The following is a 24492-nucleotide window of genomic DNA, read 5'->3' as shown; positions in this document are numbered from 1 at the left end:
GATATCAATTTTTTTTTATTCGTTAAACTTTGCAAAATTTGACTTTAAATATTATAATGAGAACGCAATCTATATATATATATATATATATATATATATATATATATATATATATATATATATATATACAACTTAAAAAGTAGGAACATGTTCCTTATTCTGCCACTACCACGATACGCGTTCGTCGTCGTCCATCCTCCACTCGACCGCCCGACGCCACATGGGCCAGGCCCATCATATCCCACCCACCACATCTCGTCACCAAGTCAGGCACTGAAACGTAATCCCTAATAACTGCCCCCCATCTTTCCACCCACGCCATCAGCGGCGGCGGGAGGAGGCACACATCCAACTGCCGTCTCCCGTCGGGGGCAGCACTGCGCCAAAACGAGGAGGAGGGAGGCGGCCGGGTCCGCTCCGGAGGGCGACGAGGCGACCGTCTACGAGGAGGGAATCTTCAAGCTGAAGGTCTACCCAATCTTAGCATCGTCGGGAGGAGGATGGCTACGAGCAGGCTTCCCGGTCCAAGCGGCAGCGTCGCGGCAGCAGGTCTCTGACCTCCATCCCATCTGCCCCGGTTCCGGCGATCCAACATCAACACTGCATGCCGCCAGATTCTTGCTGCCTTTTGTTTACATTCACAAGATGGTAATCCTGCGCATTTCTGTTGCATGCCAGATTCTTGCTGCATTTTTGTTTAATAGTGAGTCTAGCAAATACATGCTTAACTGAATTATGCTAATTGAAGATGGAATTCGGAATAATGTGGTTATTCTGTGGTTAGTTTGTGGTTATTTCTTTCCTGTAACTTTTACTCTTATTTTCTTTTAATGTACCGATGGCAGTTGATTTGTACAAGAAAATGGCTTTAGTTTCTCACAGTAGCTGATGCAGATCAGCGGAAACACAATTTAACGGAAATACCTCCATAGTATGATTCTTACCTTAGAGCAGGTGGCACGCAGCTATGATTCTTCAATTGTGGTGGGGGTCGTTGCATGCAGGTGGGAGGAAGGCAAGCACACGATCGGAGGAAGGCAAGCACACGATCCTGCTGCCAGGTCAGGTTGCAAGCGGGGCGGGATATGCCGCTAGGCCGCTGGGCCGCCCCGCAAAATACACCCGCGAAACTCCGTTGGGCCGACCGCGTCGTTTCTAGCGGGATGAAGCGGTCACTCCGCATTGTCCACCGACAGGCCGCAAATACCGCAAAACCCGCGTAGCTCTCAGATCTCACTGAAGCTCCCATCTCCCCGACGGCTAGAGCCCGGGACCTCCCGCTCTCGCGGACGCCGCCTCCACACCCGGGGCCCCAACCTGCTCTTTCCTCTCCCCTCCCTCTCCGAGAACCTTCTCGGAGTTCCTGAAGCTAGGGTCAACTTCCGCGAGGCCTGCATCCTCTCTCTGCCCTTTCCTCTCCTCCAAGCACAAAGTGCATCTGGAGGAGTCGCTGAAGCTACAAACGGAAGTACCCAACATCTGTCCAAGGTACATGCTTGATTCTCCAGATTTTGTGCATGCGTCTAGATGATGCATGTGCATCACAACCCTGCTAGATCTAACTTGTATTCCTGTTGTGGTTATTACTGGTTAGTAGGTACAGTACATTTAGCAGGATTCATTAGGACCGGTTCTTGATCAAAAAAAATTAGGATATGTTCAGTTGTACCGAACGCATGCACATGGAGTTGTGGAACCAATGGAAGGTTGCTAACTGATGGCAGCACATGATGTATCACATGATGTATTGCTGTCCCTAAATCTTTTGTTTACTCGTGTTTTTTCGTAGCTACAATGATATGACCTTTTGAAGCATGGAGATATCACTCTTTTGGAAACTAAGATATGATTCTGTTATTCTGAAATCTGAATATCATATTCGAATCTTATGACTATTCAGCTACACCAAGATAACAACTTATGCTCCTGAAAATTATTTCATAATTCTTCTCTTCCGTATTTTGGTTACAAGTGTTCCCTCAAACTTCTAGCATACAGCTGCATCTGCGGTAGTAAAATGTGGATCCAGTAGTTTAATGCTTCTTATATGTAGATTGTAGCAAATAATTATTTCTCTGTGTGAGTACCTTTGTCCTACCTTCTTCTTAGTCTGAAGTTGTATTTTCTCTTAACTTCTACCTAATTCCCAAGATGGGAAAAACTTATCTTTAACATACCAGATGAATTTAAACTAGATTGAATAACCATTTTAGCTATGCATCAAAATTAACATTTCAGACTATGGCCCAATGTATTTTCAAGACTATGCATTATTAACTCCTTTGCTGCTTGTATGCTTTTCAATGTGGTAGCGGAGTCGTCGGTGGATGGTTTTCCTCAGGTTTTGGATGCGCCTTGTGTGTTGGGATGATGCCTAATGTATTTTCAAGACTATCAATTATTAACTGATAAAGTGATAATTCATGCTGCTTGTTGTGAAATGTCATGTTTATCTTCACATTTTAAGTGTGGCACATCATGTAAACTAATACAACTCATATCTCTTAATTTTACAGGAATGGATAACTTCCTAATGACCCTAAAGATCAACTTCCCAGGATGATATCCAATGCTCGGAATGAAGCTCATCCTAGCATGCAAGGGCTCGGAAAGGGCACCTGGGGAGAACTCGCCGATTGGGCCACAGACGCGACGAGTTGGTGAAGGAAGCAGGGGTGGGGTGGCGTTGCTGGAGCGGTGCCCTTAAAGCGCACCACCATGAGCCACCCATTAACGGGGTAGGCTCTGAGCCTCCGACCTGAAGGAGGCGAGAGCAGTTGTGGCCAGAGAGGAGGCGGACGACAGTATGGCCATGGAGGCCGCTGACAGAGGCTTGGGGAGGGGTACGGAAGCTTTGGGGATGGAGGCACAGGCTTGGGGAGGGGTACGGAAGCTTTGGGGATGGCGGCACGACGGCGTCGGCAGCCCCAACTCCTACATGACAAACAGAGGGGTGGGAATAGGGCGACGAAGGTAGGCCGGATCTGGCTTCAGCGGTTGGAGAGGACGTCGGGGAAAGGAGATCAGGCCACTCATTAAGTAGAAATCATGGTGTTGTCATGTTGTAGCGACTGAACATAAAAGCAAGCTGTGTGGTATTGATTCAGGTTCAGGTCCAGGTCCCTCCCTCTGGTCTAAAAACTTATAGTTACCTAAATATTGTAAATGTATGAACTGCCAAACGAAGCGGCCATTTTCTTGTTCAAACTAACCACAGACAGCAGCACAAGTTACTGTTAGCACTGACGCCCGCGTTTGCTGATCGATCAGTTAGCAAGGTAGTTACAATTGTACGTACGCGGGATGGTGCGGGATAATGCGGCCTGACGCACTGTCCCGCGCTAAGTCTAGCGCTCTGTAGCAACAAGCCGCGATAGTCCGCAAACATTGAGTTGTCCCGCTTTGGTGCTTAGCGGCCAGCCGCAACCCCGCCCCGCCTGCAACCTTGCCAGGCATTAGATCTTGAACAATAGTAGAATCCCATCGTTGTGCCAATAGAATGAAATTTCATATTTCAGCAAACATAAAGAACAGATCTTAGCATGCTGAAAGAACCAAAGACAAAAGCAAGATTGACCATCAGTGGCTCAAGAAAGAGGAGCACACCTGGCAGCTTCGTCCTCACTGCGTCGTTTGCGTCTCCGAGTCATTGCTCTGCTGCTGGCACCGCGACTTTCGACACTGCTGCTGCCCTCCTCCCGTCGAAGGCCAAAGGCGTGTCCCGCGCAAAAGCGCCGACGGCCGAAGACGTCTCCCGCGTGGTGGCAAATAGCTCTACCAAGGAGACACATAGACAAAACAGGCCCAACGCCGCCCCACAAAGGCATCACTGACGCCCCCGCGGCTTGCCTTCTGCCCGCACAGCCCCTTCATACCCCTTCTGGCTTCCTCCATGGTGCAGGGGAGAGCACGCGGGAGTTGGTGGCCAGGTGTCGAGTTGTACCCGTGGACGACGGGTGGGGAGAAGAGCCCGCGGCGTTCTTGCTTGCAGACGAGGCGTTGCGAGGCGAGGCGGAAGGGAGGAGATGTTGGTAACCTGCCTGAGGCTGGATTGGACAGGAAGTGGGGAGGCGGAGCAGAGCCAGTGTAGTGAGGAGGGGGGGCGAATCGACAGATTTGGGAACAAAGGAGAGGAACTGTCTACTTACATCACTTCTTAGCAGACACAAATGCCAATTATACTAGCTAAGACAGTAATCAACAAGAATAGATAAATCCATGTCTGTAATAATTTACAAGCGACTGATCAAAACGATTGGAATTCACATCCTTGCAAAAGAGAGATATGCTATTTCTTAACAGCTCATACAAGTATCAAAACGTGAATAACTCAGCACAAGCATTCTTTATCGAAAAAACTCATACTGGCTTTTCAATAAAAAAAATACCAAGACGAAAGATTAGATAGCGCCATGGCTTTAAAATTCAGTTTCAGAATTTTTTTGTCAAGTGATGAAATCACTACAATTCATACATGTATCAAAACGTGAACAACTCGCACAAGCATTCTTTATCGAAAAAACTCATACGGGATTAGAGTGGATAGTGCCATGGCTTTAAAATTCAGTTTCAGAAATCACTACAATTCATACAAGTGTCAAAACGTGAACAACTCAGCACATGCATTTTTATCGAAAAAACTCATACATGTATCTCTTTCACGGTAAGAAATAAAATTTGAGGACCCGTGGCAACGCACGGGCATTTGTACTAATACAACTTAAAAAGTAAGAACATGTTCCTTATTCTGCCACTACCACGATACGCGTTCGTCGTCGTCCATCCTCCACTCGACCGCCCGACGCCACATGGGCCAGGCCCATCATATCCCACCCACCACATCTCGTCACCAAGTCAGGCACTGAAACGTAATCCCTAATAACTGCCCCCCATCTTTCCACCCACGCCATCAGCGGCGGCGGGAGGAGGCACACATCCAACTGCCGTCTCCCGTCGGGGGCAGCACTGCGCCAAAACGAGGAGGAGGGAGGCGGCCGGGTCCGCTCCGGAGGGCGACGAGGCGACCGTCTACGAGGAGGGAATCTTCAAGCTGAAGGTCTACCCAATCTTAGCATCGTCGGGAGGAGGATGGCTATGAGCAGGCTTCCCGGTCCAAGCGGCAGCATCGCGGCAGCAGGTCTCTGACCTCCATCCCATCTGCCCCGGTTCCGGCGATCCAACATCAACCGTCGACCAATCTTCAGGCTGGGAGACATGGCCTGGTACAACACGGTATGCTAGCCACTGTGCTATAATTCCATCGACGCATACTACACCCAGGTATGGGATTACAATCATACATGTCCTTCTTTAGATGAGCTGACGAGACCTGCTCCGTTATGCAAGTATTTTCCAGTGTTGATTGAACAAACATACGTGCTAAGGTATACTTTAGAGAGAAAAGCAATCAAATTAATAATTTAATTAAAAGAATTACATGAAATAGCCAGGTTTTTTTTGCACTTCGCTCTGTTTGTAGATAAACCATATTTACCTATTAGGTATACTTTATTTTTGGGGAAGAAAAGGAGAATGCCATTTTATCATGTAGCAAGAGGAAGACACTTGAGCATGATTCCCTGCTCAAAATTGTAAGTTGTATACAACATTATGGTTCTCTGGTACACTACTCAAGGTGCAATGGCGACTATGCCGTTCGCCGGTGCAGATGTCTGGCATCGTCGATAGTCACTGCGAGTTTTTTGTGGCAGCCTCGGTGCGTTGAACATGGCCACGGGCAATGACGACGATGTTCTTCCCCAATGCGGATGCCTGGCACCGTCGACCGTCGTCGCGGGTTGTTTGTGGCGGCCTTGGCGCCGTGCCACCGCTATGCTCGCCATGGTCATCATCCTTTAACCTCGACAAGCTCGGGGTTGTCGAGAGGGTGCGGACTAGGTGCTACTTGACGCACAACACAGGCAAAGCGAAGCTCATCAACCTCATGGTATGCGACCATTAAAGGGGGCCAGAGGGTGAGAAAGCTTTTATGTTATGGATTGCGCTCAAAGTGTTCGAAGTTAATTTAGAAAACATCAACCCGATAATATGAAGAATTGGGGAAGTAAAGAAAAGTGGAGAAAATATTAAAATGGAAAGGGCCAGAACATGTATATATTGCAGTTAGTTGCATTATTTTAATCCTATAACTTATACATGTGACGGAAGGTGATTACACTTTGAACCGTGACTTCCTTTTAGTTATGATCTATGCCACACATACATATCTTAAGGAAACATATTATTTGTGTCATAGATTATTTGTTCGTATTATTCCATTAATCTTGCTAATTTTATAGAGTATGCTGAATTACTAAAGCAGTTAGTTTTGGCATTTCAATATTAAGCAAATTTTAATGCAGTAATTTTTATGTATCCTGCAACTTCAAAGGAGCTAATTGCTATGTACTGCTCTCTTTTTTGTAAGAAGGTTGTATCCCTGAAGCACCAATCTGTGCCCCATTCTTTTTCCTTGCAGGGCTTTCTGTCCCTTCTTCTGGACACAATACATGCTAGCTTGTAATTATGTCCTGTTGTTGAAGATGATACATGAGTATATAACCGAAGTAAAGAAAGCCTTTGTTGAAAGAAAAAGGAATCCAAAACTCTTTCATGTTCCTGCCTTGACAAGATTTATAAGAACTGCACGCAGTCGATCGTTAGCAGAATTGATTGTAATTTCTTGGCATGAAATGTACAATTATGAAACTTCGGGAAATTAAGAATTGCAAAAACTGATTATTGTTGCATCAAGCTACAATGTCTCCATAGGTAATACATTTCACGTCATTTTTTTTTCAAGCAACTGGCGCCATAAAAATATTGCATCAGGTGAGAATAATCGTCAATATGACAGCGTAATAACTTCATATGCATACACGTTCAGCCAAACAACCATCATTGCAAGAAAGCCTACATATGTAGAAGCAAAAACATGGTAGAGCTTAACAACAGGCTGTAGGTTGCCTGATTTTTGCTAGAGAGGAAGTGTTAGGCAGTCAATATTAGATATCTTTTTAATTTGTTGCCCAAAGCGTATTTATCTGCAGTGCTCTATTTATCAGCTCTCCATGGCATATGTCTCCCCTAATTGATGGCCAGCGGAATAAGGATCTGACTTCTTGTACTATTTTCATAATGGCAGTGGCTAATCGGGGGTAGAAGATTCAATCCTTATTTGATGGTTGCTGACAGGGAGCTGCAGTACTGCATACATCATGATTCCATGGAACATGTGCGATTCCTCTTCTTAGCTTATCCAACAGCTTCCTCCCCTCAAATGACTAAATGAGGTGAGCTTACTGGTGGCCTACAACAGCAGTAGTTTTGTTCTTATCCTTCATATTTATTTTACATCTTTTCTCATTGTAGTTCATGTACCTCTCCGAATCTCCATGGATCACTAAGTTGTAATAACTTTTTGAGAATAGATCAACTGTAGCTTGTCAGTATATAGTTTCAAAAGGTCACATAAATACTACTTACATGCATGAAAATGGTATATATACTGATAAGCACCAATGATGCCCCTAATGTAGCTTAAGCTGTCGCTGTTATTTAGAATTGGATATATGTGAAATAAGATCTATAAAATTTTCATATCTTAAGGAAACATTTTCTTAATCCTATAAATTATTTGTTCATATTATTTTTGTGCGTGCGCACCCGTGCCCGCTTGCGCGCATGCCATTTCTTGTGCACTTGCTCACTTGCACTGAGTTGTTATGTTTCGTGAATTTGTTTTCCGAGAGAGATGCTAAAGTGATTCGATTGTAATAGTATAGGTTTGACCACTGGTCCATTGTAGTGTGGAGCACACCAGAGCGGTCAGGGAGGGCTAGAAACATGCCTATTTGGTTCGGCTCCTTCACAAAACAGTTGCAATGTTGACCACTTCACTTCCAGTAACCTAAACTTTTGCATTTCAGCAATAGCTCTTACTCTGGCATTATATGTAGAGATGCTATGGTGATGGCAAAAAACAGAGGCGAGGCTAAGATCGATCGGGGATCGGGGATCCGATGGCGTGTTTTCAAGGAAGGGAGGAAATTAAAAAAATGTTTCGAACTACACATCCGACACCTAAAACGTGACGGAGGGAGCAGTATTGTTTAGTTGGTTGTTATGAAAGATTCTGCAGAAACGCTCATGTATTCCACAATTTCAGGATTTTAAATTTGTTGATGTTTACCAGAAATTTGTCCTATGCAACATATAGTTAACACCGTTCTTTTTTTCCACTTTTATTAATGATGCACTAAGGTGAAACAAGTGCAAATTTGAGTGTACACTTCCTGTTGATTTGCCACGTAGATTTTGTTAGTATGTCACAAAATTTAATATCACTATTTGATGATCCATCAGGTTACGTGAGATGGCAGACTTTTTAAAGCGATGGCAATGCCAAACCAAGGGTAAGTGAAGTGGTGGAGATGATAATGCTAAACCAAGGGCAAATGAATGGGGTAGAGACTAGAGAGGAAGAAGAGGCTGCGAGACATGAGAGGAAAAGAAGAGAATTGATATTCATCCATATATGAACGCGTTCAGCGGAGACAGGGGCCCTGCATCTCTTCCCTGGCCCGCCCGATGAGGTGTTCAGCGGAGACTCCGAATATACTGAAGCTGAGTTCCACATGATCCCCTCCGAAGCGGACGACCGGTCGTTTCGCGTGCTCTGCGTCCCCAAACACAGGGGAAAGCAGATCGCCATCTTGTCACCGGACAACATGGAGTGGCAGATTTCCCCAACACCGTGGAGCCTCCAGGATGCACACAATGTTAAGCTAGTTAGGAACAGGCTTGTTTACTGGGCATCTTCAGGCCGCCAAGACTATATCCCTGTGCTGGACACTGCATCAATGCAATTCTCTCAAGCTCGCATGCCGCCGACTCGGCTTTCCGGTGTCTTAGGTGAGACCAACGATGGGAAGCTCTGTTTGGTTTGCGTGTCTAACCTTCTGATTGATGTTTGGGTCCCAAGAGCTGGTGACGACGGTGTCGATAAATGGATGCGGAACAGGACATTTCATATGTTGGATGCGTTTGACGATCTTGCTCTAAACATGATCGATGAAGTTCCTTTGCTCAATGTTAGGGTCGTGGCGATTGTCGGTGGCTTTGTGTATTTGACTATTTGTCAGAAAGAGCCTCCTAACTGGCTCCTATCATTTTGCATTGAAACAAGGGAAATGCAAAGGCTGTGCCAAATCACTAGATCCGTGTTCTACTATCCCTACATCATGGCGTGGCCTCCCTCTTTGCTACGCAACAAGGTGAGCGCTCGACTTAAACTACTCTGGATAATTTTATTTGTACTCTCTGCATAATACTTTTTATTAACTGCTGATGATATCTTGCCATGGGTATATATAGATTTTGTCACTGCTGGTATAAGTCATTGCAGGTTACTCTAGCATGTTATAGCATTGAATATTTGAATGACGTTAACGGTGCAATCACTTGCAGGCGGGATCAGCTTAGTCCATCACCTCTCAAAATAAATAAATGACAGGCAACTAAGTTTGGCAGGAGCTACCAGATGCGGTAATGTACTATGACCCTCGAAATGTATTCTGCCAACATGGATTAGCTGACGCTCCTTCCTTTTGCGTTTGTACTCTGCATATTACTTTTTGTTAATTGGTTATGACATCTTGCCATGGCTATATAGATTTCGTCTTGGTTAGATTTATTCACTATTTTAGACTACCCTTGATATTATAGTTTATGATGGATCCATAGATTAGTTTTTTATGAAATTGGATTCTGTGAAATCCCAGATTTATACTAAGTTAAGTTCTCATGCTATAATAATGAGTTCAGAAAAATATAGGTTAGAAATTTTGTTAATACTTAAGCGAGACTGATATGTTGCTAGGTTTAACCATACTATTGGTGAGATCACACTGGCTGCGGAGCAGTGTATATCGAACCATAGTTTTGGTGATAACCATATATGTGTGAACTACTGATTGTTAAGGCTTGCATGCATTTCATAACTGCAAAAGAAATTTGAGCTCAAGTAATTCAGAAAAATACAATAAGAAACAAATAAATAGGGTACATGAGTAATAAGAAATGCCACTAGTTGTCTGATACATGTGTGTGTCGCAATGTTTGAGTCATTCGAGCGGAGAAGATGTGACTTTGACCATGATAGGGAGTGTGCATTCAAGGCCACCAGGTTCCCCAAAATATTATCTTCTATTCTCAATATTATTAATTCCGTTGATATAATTTCGCCCTAACTCGCAAAAACAGTCGTGAGGGCAATCGGATGCCGAATATGGAACCGAACAAATTTAATTTTCATATGTAAACAATAAATTATCTAAGACGTTAGGCACCTCAGTGCTTATGAGATTTAGTGTTTGAGATGCTGCGGGGAATATATCAGGGTTGTGTCATGTACATCTCTGGAAAATATGATAGAGACTTATCGTTTGGAGTTCAGAACTGTTGTGGTGCTGTCCTACAAATGATGTCAGACTTTCTTATTAATTTGGTGTGTTCGTAAGAGCTAAACTGAATTGTGGTAACCGATCCGGAGTGTCTTGTCGCAGCAGACTGTCCTGAGTCACATCTCTGAATTTGCAAACTGCAGTGTATAAATGCCAACTAAGATTTGTGTGTTACTACTCTGAATATGGGTGTCTTGTTGCTCACTTGACTGAATAAAGTTCAGAGATGAAGGTTACTTGAAGAACACTGTTCCAAAATCAGAAAACAAGTAAACTTCAGTTATAGTTCCAGTCAGCAGTAGTTGTTCCTCGGTACCACATCTCAGTTTACACTTGACAACTAATTCTCAGAGAGTCCTGTAGCATATGTTCAGGTTTGAGATAAAAGAACTGTGTCCAGGACACGTGCATGCAATATTTAGGAAACCGCAACTGTCCCCAGTACTAGAACTACATTGCAATTGTTTCAGAAAAAGGAAACTGTCGCTTAGATGCAATGACCTTGTTAGTTTGGGCTTTGTTCAGTGTATGACACTAGTACTGTAACATATATTCAGTTTTCGACAATGAAACTTGGATCCACGACACCTTCAGGCCACCCAGGTTCAGAGTAGTTCGTCTATCAGTGAACATGTAGTCGCGGGTGTTGTGAGCGTTTAGTATGGCATCAGAACTATACTAGGCATGTCCTGTACTTGTACTCGTAGCTCCAGGTTCACAACCTAGCATCACTTTGCTGTAACCTGTAGTTCTGGAGAGGCAAATTAATACTTCACCACGATCAATATAACATGTACTGCTCGGTTTACTCACATGAGTTACCTAGCAGGTAATTTCCTCTACTTTACAGTAGCATCTAGCTGGACCTACTTAACTATTTTCTTCCATATTCGCACTAGAAATCCACATGACCATTGTCAAATAAATACTACTGTCACGGTAGCATATCTTGAGGTTCCAGTAGATGAACTAGCCCATTAAACCATCAGGTTACACCTAAGATAGATAAGCTAGCTTGGCTGATGTTTGAAATTTAATTATTACATTCCTGTTATAATTTTCTAGTAGTGTTGCCTAAAGACTTAAAACTATTTTTACCAGTGAGATATTAGATGAGACTATTCCGGTATTTAAAATGATCAACTCAGTGGCTTCACTATGTTGGTTCAGATTTAGAATCATGCAGGATCAAAGAACCATAGGTGACAAGGACCTTCAGTTTAACACACTTAGAACCAAGAAAAACGGATTGTTTAGTTTTACTCCAATGTTTTGGAACAACAGAAGCACTCATAAACGTTGACCAATGGGGGAAGATTCTCTCCCTTGGCTATACGTTGTTAGATAGATGAACACCCCATTTAATTCGGGCACTCGCAAACCTTGCCACCGAGCTAGCACTCAGTTCTCACAACAGAAGCACTCATACACTGGAGTAAAGCACACATAGTTCCAGGGACTTGTTCGGGGTTTCTTAATCATTCTTGTGAACAAATAAATAACTTAAAGACAGCTTAAACACTATTTGTACTAATAAATCTGAAACATAAGCATCATATGTCAATCAAACCTTGTTTGTACAAATTTACTTAGGGGGAGTTTACATGAAATAATTACTCTTGTTTGATGTAATGTCATATGCAAGATACAACGAACCATCAAGACTGATATGAGTTCACCATCCAGACTTGAGTACTACAGCTGATGTAAAATACATTTACATCATACCCTGTGATTATGAACCCAAGCTCTTATGAGATTTAGTGTTCATAATCAAGACGTTAGGCACCTCAGTTCTTATGAGATTTAGTGTTCATAATAAAGACGTTACGCACCTCAGTTCTTATGAAATGTATTTATGAAGCAGTTACAGCGTGAAACTGAGAACTAATGCTCTTGTATGGATGCCTGAAGAAACTTGATGGCCATGTTAATATTTTGTTTCTTGCACAAGCAGCTTATTTAGGGTGACTGATTTCTCAACATTTGTTTTGCAGACAACCGATTTATCCAGTTAATGTCCGACTGAGCTGCCCGAAACTATTGAGGCCAGAATGAGAAGCATATGTTCCATTCAATACATGCTGCAGAAGTTCTTTCAAGCTCCGTAGCTTGGCTGGTTAGAAACCGGAATTGCAAGTTTACTGTAGGTGCTACAGCATGCTGGTCTTTGTTGATCCACAAGGAGAATCTGAGCTACCTTCAGCTATAACTTGTATCTGTTTGTGAAACTTCGTTAGAACTGTCAAGCGGCAAGCAACTATGTAATGATACCATGATGTAATGAAACAACGGATGATGATGCTGAAGCTCTTTACTTCCTTCTATAACCCTCGCTTAAGTGCTACCTTCTTGTCGAGCTAACAAATTATGTCCATCATACATTACACTAGGGCTTCTATTTTCTTTCGGATGGCCGGTTTTTTACAGGACAAGATGAGTTATCTTTTTTTTTTGAAGAACCGAATACCTCTAGCAAAAATTGCGCAAGTATTCTGGGATATGTATCAATTACTAGCAGCCTGGATGAAAATTTGGCATGGTTTTCGGACTGAATGGAAGTTAAGTTTAAGTTTAAGTTCTGGAGAGTGACTCACAAGTAATGACCAATATGTGGCATGATGACAACTTTCACCGCTCTGAAATCCCTTCTATCATCATCCTCGAAATAGGCTTTCGCCCCGCTATATTAATATAGCAACCAACCGATACAACGAAACAGCTGGGGCCGCAGCACAACCCAGCCCAAAGGACAAAAAGAAAGGAAAAAGAAACTAATACCGACACCGGCAGATTGACGAAAACAATGATGACTCCGCAACCGATGCGCCCTCCGAAGAAGTACCACCACGCTCCTAGCACGCCGAGACGCCGTATACCAAGCAACACCTTCAAAAAGGGAACGACGACGCCGCTGCTGCCCGGCCTCGGCCTAAGGTTTCCCCCGGTACGCGGAAGGGATTAGGGAGGGATACATCCGACGCCCTTCAGGAAGGGAGGCGGCACCCGCAGGCGTCGCCGCGTCGGAGTCGGACATGCCGACACGGATTTCTCCCGACCACCAAACCCACCACCCCGAACGCTCCGATGTGCTCCACCAAACATGTCACCCACCACCAGCACACGCCACCACGGTCTTGTAGTTGCCCTCGCCGTCGCACTGTGGTCACCGGAACAAGACCTAGAGGAAGAGACGACATGGGCAGGGATGGGGGTAGCGGCACCCCAACCGGGCGGGAGGGAACTACCTCCACCGGCTTCGCGGTCGCCGACCGGACATGGCAAAGGGGGCAAACCAGGCCCAAGCTGGCCCGGCCGGGCCCAACCAGGCCCGTAAATCCCCACTGCCAGGCTGCAGCAGGCCGACCGAAACGCCGCCGCCACCCATCACCCGCCCCCGCACCATCTCCGCCGCCAGGGAGCTCTGTCGGCGCGCCGAAACGCAGGAAACCCGCCCAGCCGATCTGGGGGCCGAACTGGGCCAGATCTGAGCCGAGCAAGTCCCGTTCGCGCCGCCCGCCGTCGGCCGCTCCGCTTTCCAATCGGCCGCGCCGCCGTTCCTCCTCCCAGCGCGCGGGTCTCACGCCGCCGCGCGCCGGACCGCCGTCGACCCGAAGTGCAGCGCCGCCAAGGGGCCCCCGCGCCCCGCCGCGCGCGGGAAGGTCAACCCCGCCCCGCCGGCACCAGCGCGAACAGCGCCCGCCGGCCCACGCGGCGGCGGCGAGGAAGAGGAGGGGGAGGACTAGGGGAGGCAGCGGCTAGGGTTCGCCCGTCGCCCGCGGGGGGGGGGGGGGGGGGGAGCGAGCGAACGGTCTGCTTCTCTTTCGACTTTTTCCCCTTCTATCATCATAGGTGAAACCAATGAGATTAGTAGGAGTTTTACTAGCTTTTCTTTTCATTTTCTTTGCAGATTTGCTAATATTGCAGCTCAATTTGTGTGCATAAAATGCTTCTCATAGTAGGCAAGGGAACTAGTGGCTGAGTATCCCTCCTGACTTTATCTGTAACTGCATGCATGTATCAGTAATTCAGAATTGTAACCGCTAAAACAGCAATAGTACTCCTGTTGGTCGATTACGCGCTTTTGGACGGCCTCACTAGGAGTCCATTGTTGCATACTGGGCTGGTTGCTTGCTTTCTTATGGGCTGCCTTGAAACAATGACGCCGCCTTCCTTTCCTCATTTCCAGTGTCGCGACATGGCCTCTCAGCAACCACGGCTGCCACCGCCGCCGCCGCCGCTGAAGAAGAAATCCCCGCCAGCCGCTCCCACCACCATAAGCGACCTCGGCGACGACCTCCTGCGCGAGGTATTTCTCCGTCTCCCCTCCCTCCCGAGCCTCGTCCGCGCGGCACTCGCCTGCCCCGCCTTCCTCCGCGCCGTCCGCTCGTCGCCCGCCTTCCGCCGCCGCTTCCGCGATCTCCACCCTCCACCGCTCCTCGGCGTATTCCTCGACATACACGATCCATCCATACCCGTCTTCGCCCCCATCCGCCGCCACTCCGACCGGGACCACGCCGCCGCCATCCGCGGCGCGGACGTCTTCTTTACCCTGCTCCCCGAAGACGATAATGGCCCCGATCCCCAATGGTCAATGGAATACTGCCATGAAGGATCCGCTCTTCTCGTCAACTGGGAAATCAAGAAAATGGCCGTCTACGATCCCCTCACACGGTCCCTGGATCTCTTCCCTGTGCCGCCGGACGAGATCTGCTGCGACATGTACGTTGAGTTCCACATGCTCGCCTCCGAAGAAAACCACAGGTCCTTCCAAGTTGTCTCTGTCTCTCACGAAAAATGGGGGGCGCAAGCCGCCATCTTCTCATCAGACACCAGAGAGTGGAAGGTTTTCCCATTTTCGGAGGACGGATATAGCTCTCTGAATGGTACGCTGGTGAACGGCTCTGTTTATTGGACATTACCGAGCGGGGCCAACATCCGCGTGCTGAACACGGCCACGCTGCAATTCTCTCAAATCGAGCCGCCGCTGCATACTCAAGGGCACGATGAATTTAAGCATGGCGAGACTAAGGATGGGAAGCTCTGTCTGGTTTGCGCAGTTCAACTTCAACTCATGCTTGTTGTTTGGGTCCGGAGACCCGACAACAACAACGGTGAGGACAGATGGGTGCTGGATAAGACATTCTCTCTGCAGGATGATACGGATAACATCTCCCGGTATTGTCTGGATGATGATGTTTCGCTCAATGTTGTGGCGATTATTGGTGGCTTTGTTTATTTCTACACCTTCTGTGAGTGGCGTCCAAATTCTTGTCACTTCATGTGCTTCTGCCTTGAAACAGAGGAGCTGAGTAAGCTCTGCACTGTCAGCCACTCCGATATTTCCTATCCCTATATCATGGCGTTCCCTCCTTCATTGGTATGCAATAAGGTGATCCCTCAACTCGAAGGGGCTTGACTAGGCGGAAGAAGAAAACTTGAACCAGGGAATGTTATTTCTGCTATGTATGTTGTTTTCTCACTGTAGAATTAATAAACCAAGATGTTCATTGCTGTTGGGAATGTTTAGTCATTTTTGTAACCTCGTCATCTATCATTAATAGCTGACATGATAGTGCTTTTTGTAGCTAGAAAATGGCTGAAGTTTAGTTCTATGCTTGGGAAAAGTGTTCTATGTGATTGACAATATTTCCTGAATGTCAACAAGGACGGCCCCCATTTACTCTTTTAGCAAGATTTCTTAAGTTCTCTTGAACCCTTACACTAATCTCTTCAGTTTATCTTTGTCGTATTCTCAGAAATGTTAGCTCTCTGTCCTTAATTTTAAGCAACGTGTTGACCTAACTATGTATTTGTAACCTTTAGAGTGTAAAATTTAACCAAATATACAACTTGCAAGATCTGTTGCGTTACTTTTCTAAAGTATACATACTACTTGGTATTGCTCTATGAGGAATGCTATTACAGCATGAAATACACATTCTGAAATTTGCTCCAGCTACTACTGCCCCCATCACCCTCAAGGACTCCGCCTCTGCCTTTCAAGCGTTTGGCATATGATTGTGTTATGTTTTGTAGATTGAATTCGTATAGAATGCTGTGACAATGAGGTTTCTAATTGCAGCACTAATGCCCCATTTGATTTCCAATTGCATGCTGTGCAATGGTTTTCTCACCAAGGGCAGTGCCCTCTCCCCTGAGGGGAATCATTTTGTACTATACCAGTTTTATCTTGGCCTAATTTCAAGAACTTGAAAAACTCGTCGAATGGTCGACCATAGTTAAATGTTCTTTCAGGTCAATACACATTTTATAGAAATATTTTCCCAGTGATGTAGATTATTGATAGATGGAGTGACTATGGCTCTGCAATGTGCGTGTGCTGAGCACCATGACACTGCAATTCTCTTAAACCGAGTTGCTTGTCCGCCTCAAAGGGAAAAGGGAAATTTATGGCTGGTGAGACCAAGGATGGGAAGCTCTGTAATGTTTGTGTTGTTCAACCCATGTTGTCTGCTTTTGGAAAGCCACGATGACAAGATTAATATGTGACTATTCATTGTCCGTAGTGGTAGTGGATCTTTTTGCACTGAAGATTGTGGCAATTTATTGATGGATTTGTGTACTTGTCTACTTACTATGAGACGGATCATAGTAAAACCTTGTTTGGTTCCTATCCTTGTGCCGAGAATCAGCGTAGCTGAATCCTATCCTTCATGTTAGTGTTGGCACTTCATATCCCTACTTGATGAGATGGCCTCCTTCCTTGCTACGCAACCAGGTGAACCCTTGACTCTTCTAAGTTGCATTACTTGGATGAAGAAGACTAGAACTGCATTTCTTTAACATTATCCCTACGTTTGTACTGATGTCTTGCTATGATTTTGTCGATGCACTCCTAGTTACATTTACTCATGTATAGAATGAATCAACATGCCGAGGTCCTTCTTTTTACCATAACATGACATGTCTTGTTGGGAATTGCATGTTATTAGTGTGCTTTGTGGATACTAATGACTGGACTTCTAGTGTGTTGGAAGTACTCACTCCATCCTTTTCCGGACGGAGGGAGTATGTTATTTATAACCTCTCAGGAGAATAAAAAAAAGGAGTAACTACTAGTAACTTTTTTCTGGACCAAACATCACTATTCACTAGGCCCCTGGTTCATATTGCAATGGAAGAAACATAATATTAGCGGGCAAGATTCCCAGATCATGTAATAATTAGAAAATTTCATCTTGCCTGCAGTTTGATCGCTGCCAACTTGTTCCATAATCCACAGCATTGCCGTAGACTATTTTGAAATTCAATCCTGTGGATCACCATATTCTAGCACTTCGCATAAATCTACTATGTAGTTGGCTAGTTGCAAAACCAAATAATGAGTTTCAACCTTCTCGGTTCTCTTGATCGCATTGCTGCATAAACAATGTAAAAGATAAGGTCAGTTGTTTTTTCAGCACTAAAAAAATTGATCGCGTTTCAACCTTCCTGGTTCTCTTGATTGCATTGATGCATAAACAATGTAAAAGATACGGTCAGTTGTTTCTTCAGCATTCAAAAAATCGTGGTGTTCCTCTATTGGACATTTTCTTCTTTTCACACTAACTACAGATAAAGCAAACTGTAGGTGTGTGAGCTAATTTAGTACAATCACTACCACATACACTGCATTGGTGATACTGGGAACAGGTTGTACATAAACTTTTTAGTTACATTGCCTAGATTTTTCTCAGGGCCATCTCTGGCAGTAATATCACTTTATTTTTGCACTCGTACCTAGCCTCACATGGTTCCAAAGTTCTGCACAAATCAAGATGCAGCTGCTCTCCTGCACAAGTATGTTGATTCATATTGCTCGTGACAGTTTATATGAAACTCAAGAAAGGCTACTTTGCTTCCATACCCCCAGGAAATATTCTCTAACGAGAATTCTAAATTGTCACATGAGTCTGACGTTTTCTCATTTGATTTTATTGGCAATGTTTTGTAAGTTATTCTGATTGTCATGCATGTATGTAAGCAATTATAATCGAATAGCTTTCCTTCCATCTGTGAAAAATGGTAATTATTGTAAATGTAAAAAGCATGGTATCGTAGTATATGTGTAATCTCCACTATACCAGCTAAGGAAAAAAATGAACAAATCGTATGATTACTTGACAATTAGGTAGCTAAGAATAACGATGCAATTGTTTACACTGTAATATGTTGGCCAATATTCTAGAGCAATTTGGATGTGTGATGTGAGGTACGGTGTGAAACTGAAGTAATGCTCATATATTCCAGAAGAAAGCTAATCCCATGCTTAGATTCCCCCCCCTAAATTTAGATCTAGCTTATCCATGTTTTCTGATTGCAACAGTATCTGTTTTGCAGCCAAGCAATCAGCTTATCCATATCCAGTTAAAGTTCTCGTGAGCTCCCGAAACTGTTGAGGTGATATGTGCTCATTGAACTCACAGGCCTCCTGATGCTCTGAAAGAATATCATGTGTTCCATTCGATGCAAGTAGCAAACGTTCTTTCAAACTATGAAGCTACACAGGGTAGAAACTGGAGTTGCAAGCTTGCAGGCTGGTGCAGCATAATGTATCCTGTATAGTTGTTTCATACTTTCATAGGCAAATCTCTTTCAGTGAACTTTATTTTAACTGTCAGGTGGCAAGCAAATACTCCGTATATAGTTGAGGGAAGGAAATGATGGACAATCACAGTGAAGCTAAATACTTGCGACTACTGACGTGCTCTATCATCGTCCAAAATATTTTATAGCAGTCTGAACAGTGTGAGAATCATTGCTCAATGTTTTTTTACTAATGAGATGTCGATCAAATCGTAGCGCTGAATTTTGGGCAAGTGTCCGCCACTCCCTCGCCCTCCTCTGAAAGGCTCCCCCTCCTCTGAAAAAACCCTAGGCTCCCACCCCCCGCTCCCCCTCCTCCGCCGCCGCCAGAGGTCCCGCCGGGCAAAGCCCGGGCGGTGACGGCGGTGGCGGGGCCTCTCCCTCGCGCGGTGGCGGCTTCCTCTTCCGGCGGCGGCGGTGCGGGACGCGGCGGCGGCGCTCTGGCGGCGAGGTGCTGCAGGAGGCCGGCGACCGGCGCATCCCGGGTCGGCGGAGGTGCTGCTCTCCCCCGCGAGGGAGGCGTCCCCTGCGGCAGCGGCCGGGATCTCAGAGCCCGCCGTGGCTGCAGGCCGGCGCGTGGACGCCTGTAGGCGTCGGCTGCTGGGCACCATGGAGGTGTCGGCGGCCGGCCGGGCGGCGGCGGGCTGGAGCCTCACCCTCCAGTCCCCGTTCTTCGTGCGGTGAGACAGAGGTCAGCACCTCCCTCTCCGACGACGGCAGCATCGCTTCTCGACGGCGGTGTGGCCAAAAGGCGGCTCCTTGCGGCGCTTCTTCGACGGGCTTGGGTTTGGCGGCAGGACCGGGGAGAAATCCCTGCGTAAGCTGGCGACGGCGACGCCCGCGGGCGCCGTCACCTCGTTGGAGGCGTCGCCATGGTGTTGCTCGCTCTTCCCCGCATCGAACATCGGGGGAAACCTTGATCCGGTCTTCGGATCGGGCGGCGGCGGCACGGCTGTGTCGTTTTCCTTCTTGGAGGCGTCGCCTAGATGATTCGGGAGTCCTCGGTGCGCCATTTGGAGTCGGTGGTGGCCGCCGCTCAGAGCTTGGGCTTCCGGGGCGCTATGTACACCGTCGGCGGTTCTTCTTCGTGGTCGACGCCTCCCTCGATCTGGTTCAACCCCGCCGTTCGCTCGCCGTTCCTGGGCACTTTTGGGTGGGCGGTGCGTTGGCTTGTGCCATCTTGAAGTTGGAGTTGGCTTTCCGGAGTTCCTTTCTTCGGTCGTGACGCGGCCCAGTAGCTTAGTGTTTCGTCTCCTCTGGACGGTGCAAGGCGAGTTTGTCGTTCGGCTGGTGTGGGTTGTGGTGTAATCCGTGTGGCGTCGTGTTTGTATCGGGTTGCTTTTGTTGGCGTTGTCGGCCGTCTTGGCCTCTTCTTCTATGAAACTTGATGCACCTTCCAGGGTGTATCCTTGAAAAAAACTAATGAGATGTCGTATTTGGAAGTCCATGTAGAACAACAGAGGTGATCTTTGTTTTGAAGAAGGAAGAACATGTTGACGAAATTACATGCAAATACCCTGAACTATATCTTTCTATTTCAGATGTATTGAATTAAAACCTGGCTTTCAAAGTGTAACATAATTTTAGGGTATAATATGTGTGGTTTGCATGTCGCTAAAGTTTGGCTATCCAATGTTTTTGTCGAACCAGTGTCCGAAGAATTAGCAACAACTTTGGATGTTGTGAAGACAATTTGGTAACCTGTTTTTTTTGCATCAAACCATGTAGCCTTGTTCAGTCTGAAATGTCACTGCAAAATACTCCTACGAAGAAAACAATTTTGCTTTCGAGATCAACGATTTTCTTAATTAAGCAAAGACGTTATGACAGAAACCTAAATAAAAGCATCTAAAAGAAAGTACTGACTTTTTTTAACGAACAACAGAGAGCACTGGCAAACTCTAACATTGCGTACTGGGCGCCAGCCCGTGTTACTTAGAGCATCTCCACTCGTCTCCCCACAGAGCCCCCCACGGCCACTTTTTTTCATCCGGACGGCGAAAAACGGCCCAGTCAGGCCCCCGGTTCCTCGTTTTGGTCCGGATTTGAGCCTATTTTCGTCCGGACTCCCCATGCCATCCTCGGTTTCCCGGGGGTCTCCCGGGGACTCCGGATGAAGCTAAACCAACCGCCCACGCCCACGTGTCTCCTCTTTCGTCCGGATTCCCCGAGCCATCCTCTTTTTCCCCGAGAAACGTCGCTTGGGGAGCACACGACTGGGAAACTACTCCTCCCCACGCCAAATCTTCCTCCAATCCGGACGAAAATTTCGCCGGATTTGGGCGTGGGGAGCGCCAACGAGTGGGGATGCTCTTACTCCCTATTCCACGGCCCTTTGCTTTTTTTTTTCTTCTTCTTGGTGGAAACTACTCATTCGCTGTGTCGCGCCATGACATGCGAGCCGCCGCCGCCGCTGCCGAAGAAGCCGAGATCCCCACCAGCCGCTCCGACCACCATATCCGCCCTCGGCGACGACCTCCTGCGAGAGATATTCCTCCGCCTCCCCTCACTACCTACTCTCGTCCGCGCCGCCCTCACCTGCCGCGCCTCCCTCCGCGCCGTCCGCTCATCCCCCGCCTTCCGCCGCCGCTTCCGCGAGCTCCATTCGCCCCCACTCCTCGGCATATTCCTCCACATCTTCGAGTCCGACACCCCTGCTTTCCGCCCGCTTCGCCCGCGCTCCGACCCGGGCCTCACCGCGGCCATCTGCCGCTCCGATTTCTTCCTCACCCGCCTTCCAGGGGGCGACAATGCCTCCGTCCCCGCCTGGTTAATCAGGGACTGCCACGATGGGTACGTCCTTCTCCTTGGCTGTAACAGCGATCACATAGCCGCCTACAACCCCCTCACACGTGCCTTGCATCTCTTCCCCAAGCCGCCCGAGGAGATCTGCCAAGACATGTGCGTTGAGTACCATGTCCTTTCCCCCGAAGAAGACCAATGTCCGTTCCGCGTTATCTGCGTCTGTCACGAAGACTACGGAGCGCAAGCCGCTGTCCTCTCGTCAGAAACCAGAGAGTGGCAGATTTTACCATGGGTGGACGCTGCAAGTATGCTGCAGCCTGCGTTGCAGCCTGGCTATAACGAGAAGTATAGCCCTGACGACGGAAAGCTGGTAAATGGCTCCATCTATTGGATAGCAGAGAGTCTAGCCACAGCGCGCGTGCTCAACATCGCTACATTGCACTTCTCTCGTATCGATCTGCCTCATGTAGAAGGGCAAGAAGCACTTACCGCCGGCAAGGCCAGCAGGGACGGGAAGCTCTGTATCGTGTGCACCATTAAACTCACGCTGGTTGTTTGGCTCTGGGGAACCGATGGTGATGGTTTGGAGAGATGGATGCTGGACAAGAGATATCCGCTGGAGCAGGCGATTGATGAGCTCAGGCACCGTTTCACGGGTGATGATGTTATTCTGAAGGTTATGGCGGTTGAAAATGGATTTGTCTACTTGTCTGCTTACTGTGAGGTGGATCCCAAGTTACCTGGCTGGTTCCTATCCTTCTGCCTTGACACGGAAGAGCTTAATTGGCTATGTCCCATCCTTCACGCTGACGATATGTATCCCTACATCATGGCGTGGCCTCCTTCTTTGGTACTCAACGAGGTGAGCCCTCGACTCAAAGGTTGTTCACCGGTAGTCTTTTGCAGATATGTACAAATTTCCCTACTTTTATTGTCGCATTATATCTGATAAAAATCTTACATGATAGTAGTATTTGTGGAAACTAGAAATAAAATTGAGCTTCCTTCCATGTGTTGAAGAAAGTACGTGTTTAGTGGGAATCGGCTCAAGTGGGAATTTACTTGTTTCTCGTGTAGCTTCAGCAAATACCATTGATTACCTCTCTCTCCTATGCAGAAAATGGATTCTAGTACAGATGTTAAGCTGCACATTTACCCTGACAACATATCTGTATTCTCCACACGGTGTCAGTAAAATAGACCGTGTACAAGATTAGTTGACAACTGATGATTATTTTTCTCTAGAAAACATAAAAGCTGGACGCACTTATGTACAATTTACGGGGATGAAATTAAATTAATTAGCTAGATTCTGTTTTCTATCTTCTGTGCAATTGGGCTGCTGGGGGATCTTTAGATGGATAAGTACATTGTAACATGTTGCCAAGTTGGCACAGAATCTCTATAGCTCATTCAGATTTTGACTTGCGATAATGAAGCAGGCAGGACGGGAAACTGAGAACTAATGCTCTTATATGGATTGCCCAAAAGAAAGCTAAATTCCATGTTAATATACTCCCTCCGTTTCATAATTCTTGTCATGATTGTAGTTCAAATTTGATCTAAAATACTAAAACCACGGCAAGAATTATGGAATGGAGGGAGTACTATTTTCTTTTTTTGCAACACCAGTTGAACTAAAACCACGACAAGAATTATGTAACGAGGAACTAGTTTTGTTTTGTTTGCAACACCAGCTTATCTAGGGTGGCTGATTGCATCAGTATCTGTTTTGCAGCCCAGCAGCTCGAGTTAAAGTCTGAGTGAGCTACCAGAAACTACTGAAGTGATATCTGTTCAATGTGCGCCATCATTCATATGCCTTACGAGGAGTGCCGAGCAGTAGAAGAAACTGCTTTTCAAGTTCTTTCAGGCTGCAGAGCTTGATAAAACTACTGAAGTGATATATTCTCATGGGGCTTTAATCATTGATATGCCTCCAGAGGCGCATGTGAAGAAAATATGTTCGAGTTCTTTTATGCTACGGAGTTTGATTGGGGAGATTGGGTTGATTCGTATCGATAATATAAATTATGTTTTAGAAATTTTAATGTATCTTGAAAACTTTCACATATCTGTAACGAAGTAATGAATGATCGCAAGCACTGGGGTTGACACAATTGCTCAGTTTTCCGGTTGGAGAAGTAGAAATATGTTGTGTTTGGAGGTCATGCAGAAAAGAGAGATTTAAGTCTTGATGAATGTTATGTGAAACCGGAAGTGGAAGCACCAGACATATTTCTTTCCTCTAGAGCCAACCGTTTTTCTTGTTTGTGACATGATTTATTAGTTTCTCAACTTTGTACAAATCACATGATTACTAAACAACGAAGGTAGCTGAAAGTATCTACAGTATGAAATTGTAATTTACATTGTAATATTTAACCAACAATCTGGAGCAGTTTCAGATTTGGGTGCTGTGCACGGTGAGTACTAATGCTCCTATATGAGCATTCCAGCAGAAAGCTAGATCCCATGCTAAAATCCCCTTTCTCCTAAATAGTAGTAGATTAAGATCCAGCTTATCCACGTTTTCTGATTGCATCATTATCTGTTTTGCAGCAACTAATACAATAAAATTCCCAATACTATGTGCTCAGTGAACTATATCATAGGCCTCCTGGTCCCTGAAGGAGAATCATGTGTTTCATTTAATTCAAGTTGCAAAAGTTCTTGCAGTCTATGGAGATATAAT

The 24492-nt window shown here is 46.0% G+C and overlaps 2 protein-coding genes and 2 long non-coding RNA genes across 14 annotated transcripts; all 4 read left to right on the top strand.

Annotated features, from left to right (window-relative positions):
- Window positions 1-602: 602 nt before the first annotated feature.
- Window positions 603-3211, top strand: LOC127307994 (uncharacterized). The gene is made up of 2 exons (XR_007856140.1): window positions 603-1488; window positions 2517-3211. It is a non-coding gene; the product is annotated as an uncharacterized lncRNA (long non-coding RNA).
- Window positions 3212-4866: 1655 nt separating this feature from the next.
- LOC127307872 (uncharacterized) lies at window positions 4867-12810 on the top strand. 11 transcript variants are annotated; one of them, XR_011743528.1, is made up of 7 exons: window positions 4867-5280; window positions 5315-5384; window positions 5502-5975; window positions 7145-7292; window positions 8365-9275; window positions 9469-9546; window positions 12461-12810. It is a non-coding gene; the product is annotated as an uncharacterized lncRNA (long non-coding RNA). The 11 variants fall into 11 exon arrangements; XR_011743524.1 differs by having other exon boundaries at window positions 5315-5975; XR_011743523.1 differs by having other exon boundaries at window positions 4867-5591; window positions 5712-5975.
- Window positions 12811-14627: 1817 nt separating this feature from the next.
- On the top strand, window positions 14628-16146 carry LOC127307858 (uncharacterized). Its single transcript, XM_051338638.2, has one exon. The coding sequence runs from the start codon at window positions 14662-14664 to the stop codon at window positions 15880-15882; it is 1221 nt and encodes a 406-aa protein (XP_051194598.1). The 5' UTR covers window positions 14628-14661; the 3' UTR covers window positions 15883-16146.
- A 4843-nt stretch (window positions 16147-20989) lies between these two features.
- LOC127307844 (uncharacterized) lies at window positions 20990-23992 on the top strand. Its single transcript, XM_051338627.2, has 2 exons — window positions 20990-22659; window positions 23536-23992. The coding sequence occupies exons 1-2, from the start codon at window positions 21166-21168 to the stop codon at window positions 23551-23553; spliced, it is 1512 nt and encodes a 503-aa protein (XP_051194587.2). The 5' UTR covers window positions 20990-21165; the 3' UTR covers window positions 23554-23992.
- Window positions 23993-24492: the final 500 nt, after the last annotated feature.

The sequence above is a fragment of the Lolium perenne genome, chromosome 1, assembly GCF_019359855.2.
Source record: "Lolium perenne isolate Kyuss_39 chromosome 1, Kyuss_2.0, whole genome shotgun sequence".
Taxonomy (NCBI): domain Eukaryota; kingdom Viridiplantae; phylum Streptophyta; class Magnoliopsida; order Poales; family Poaceae; genus Lolium; species Lolium perenne.
The sequence above is the reverse complement of the archived record's forward strand: the minus strand, read 5'-3'. Positions and strand labels throughout refer to the sequence as shown.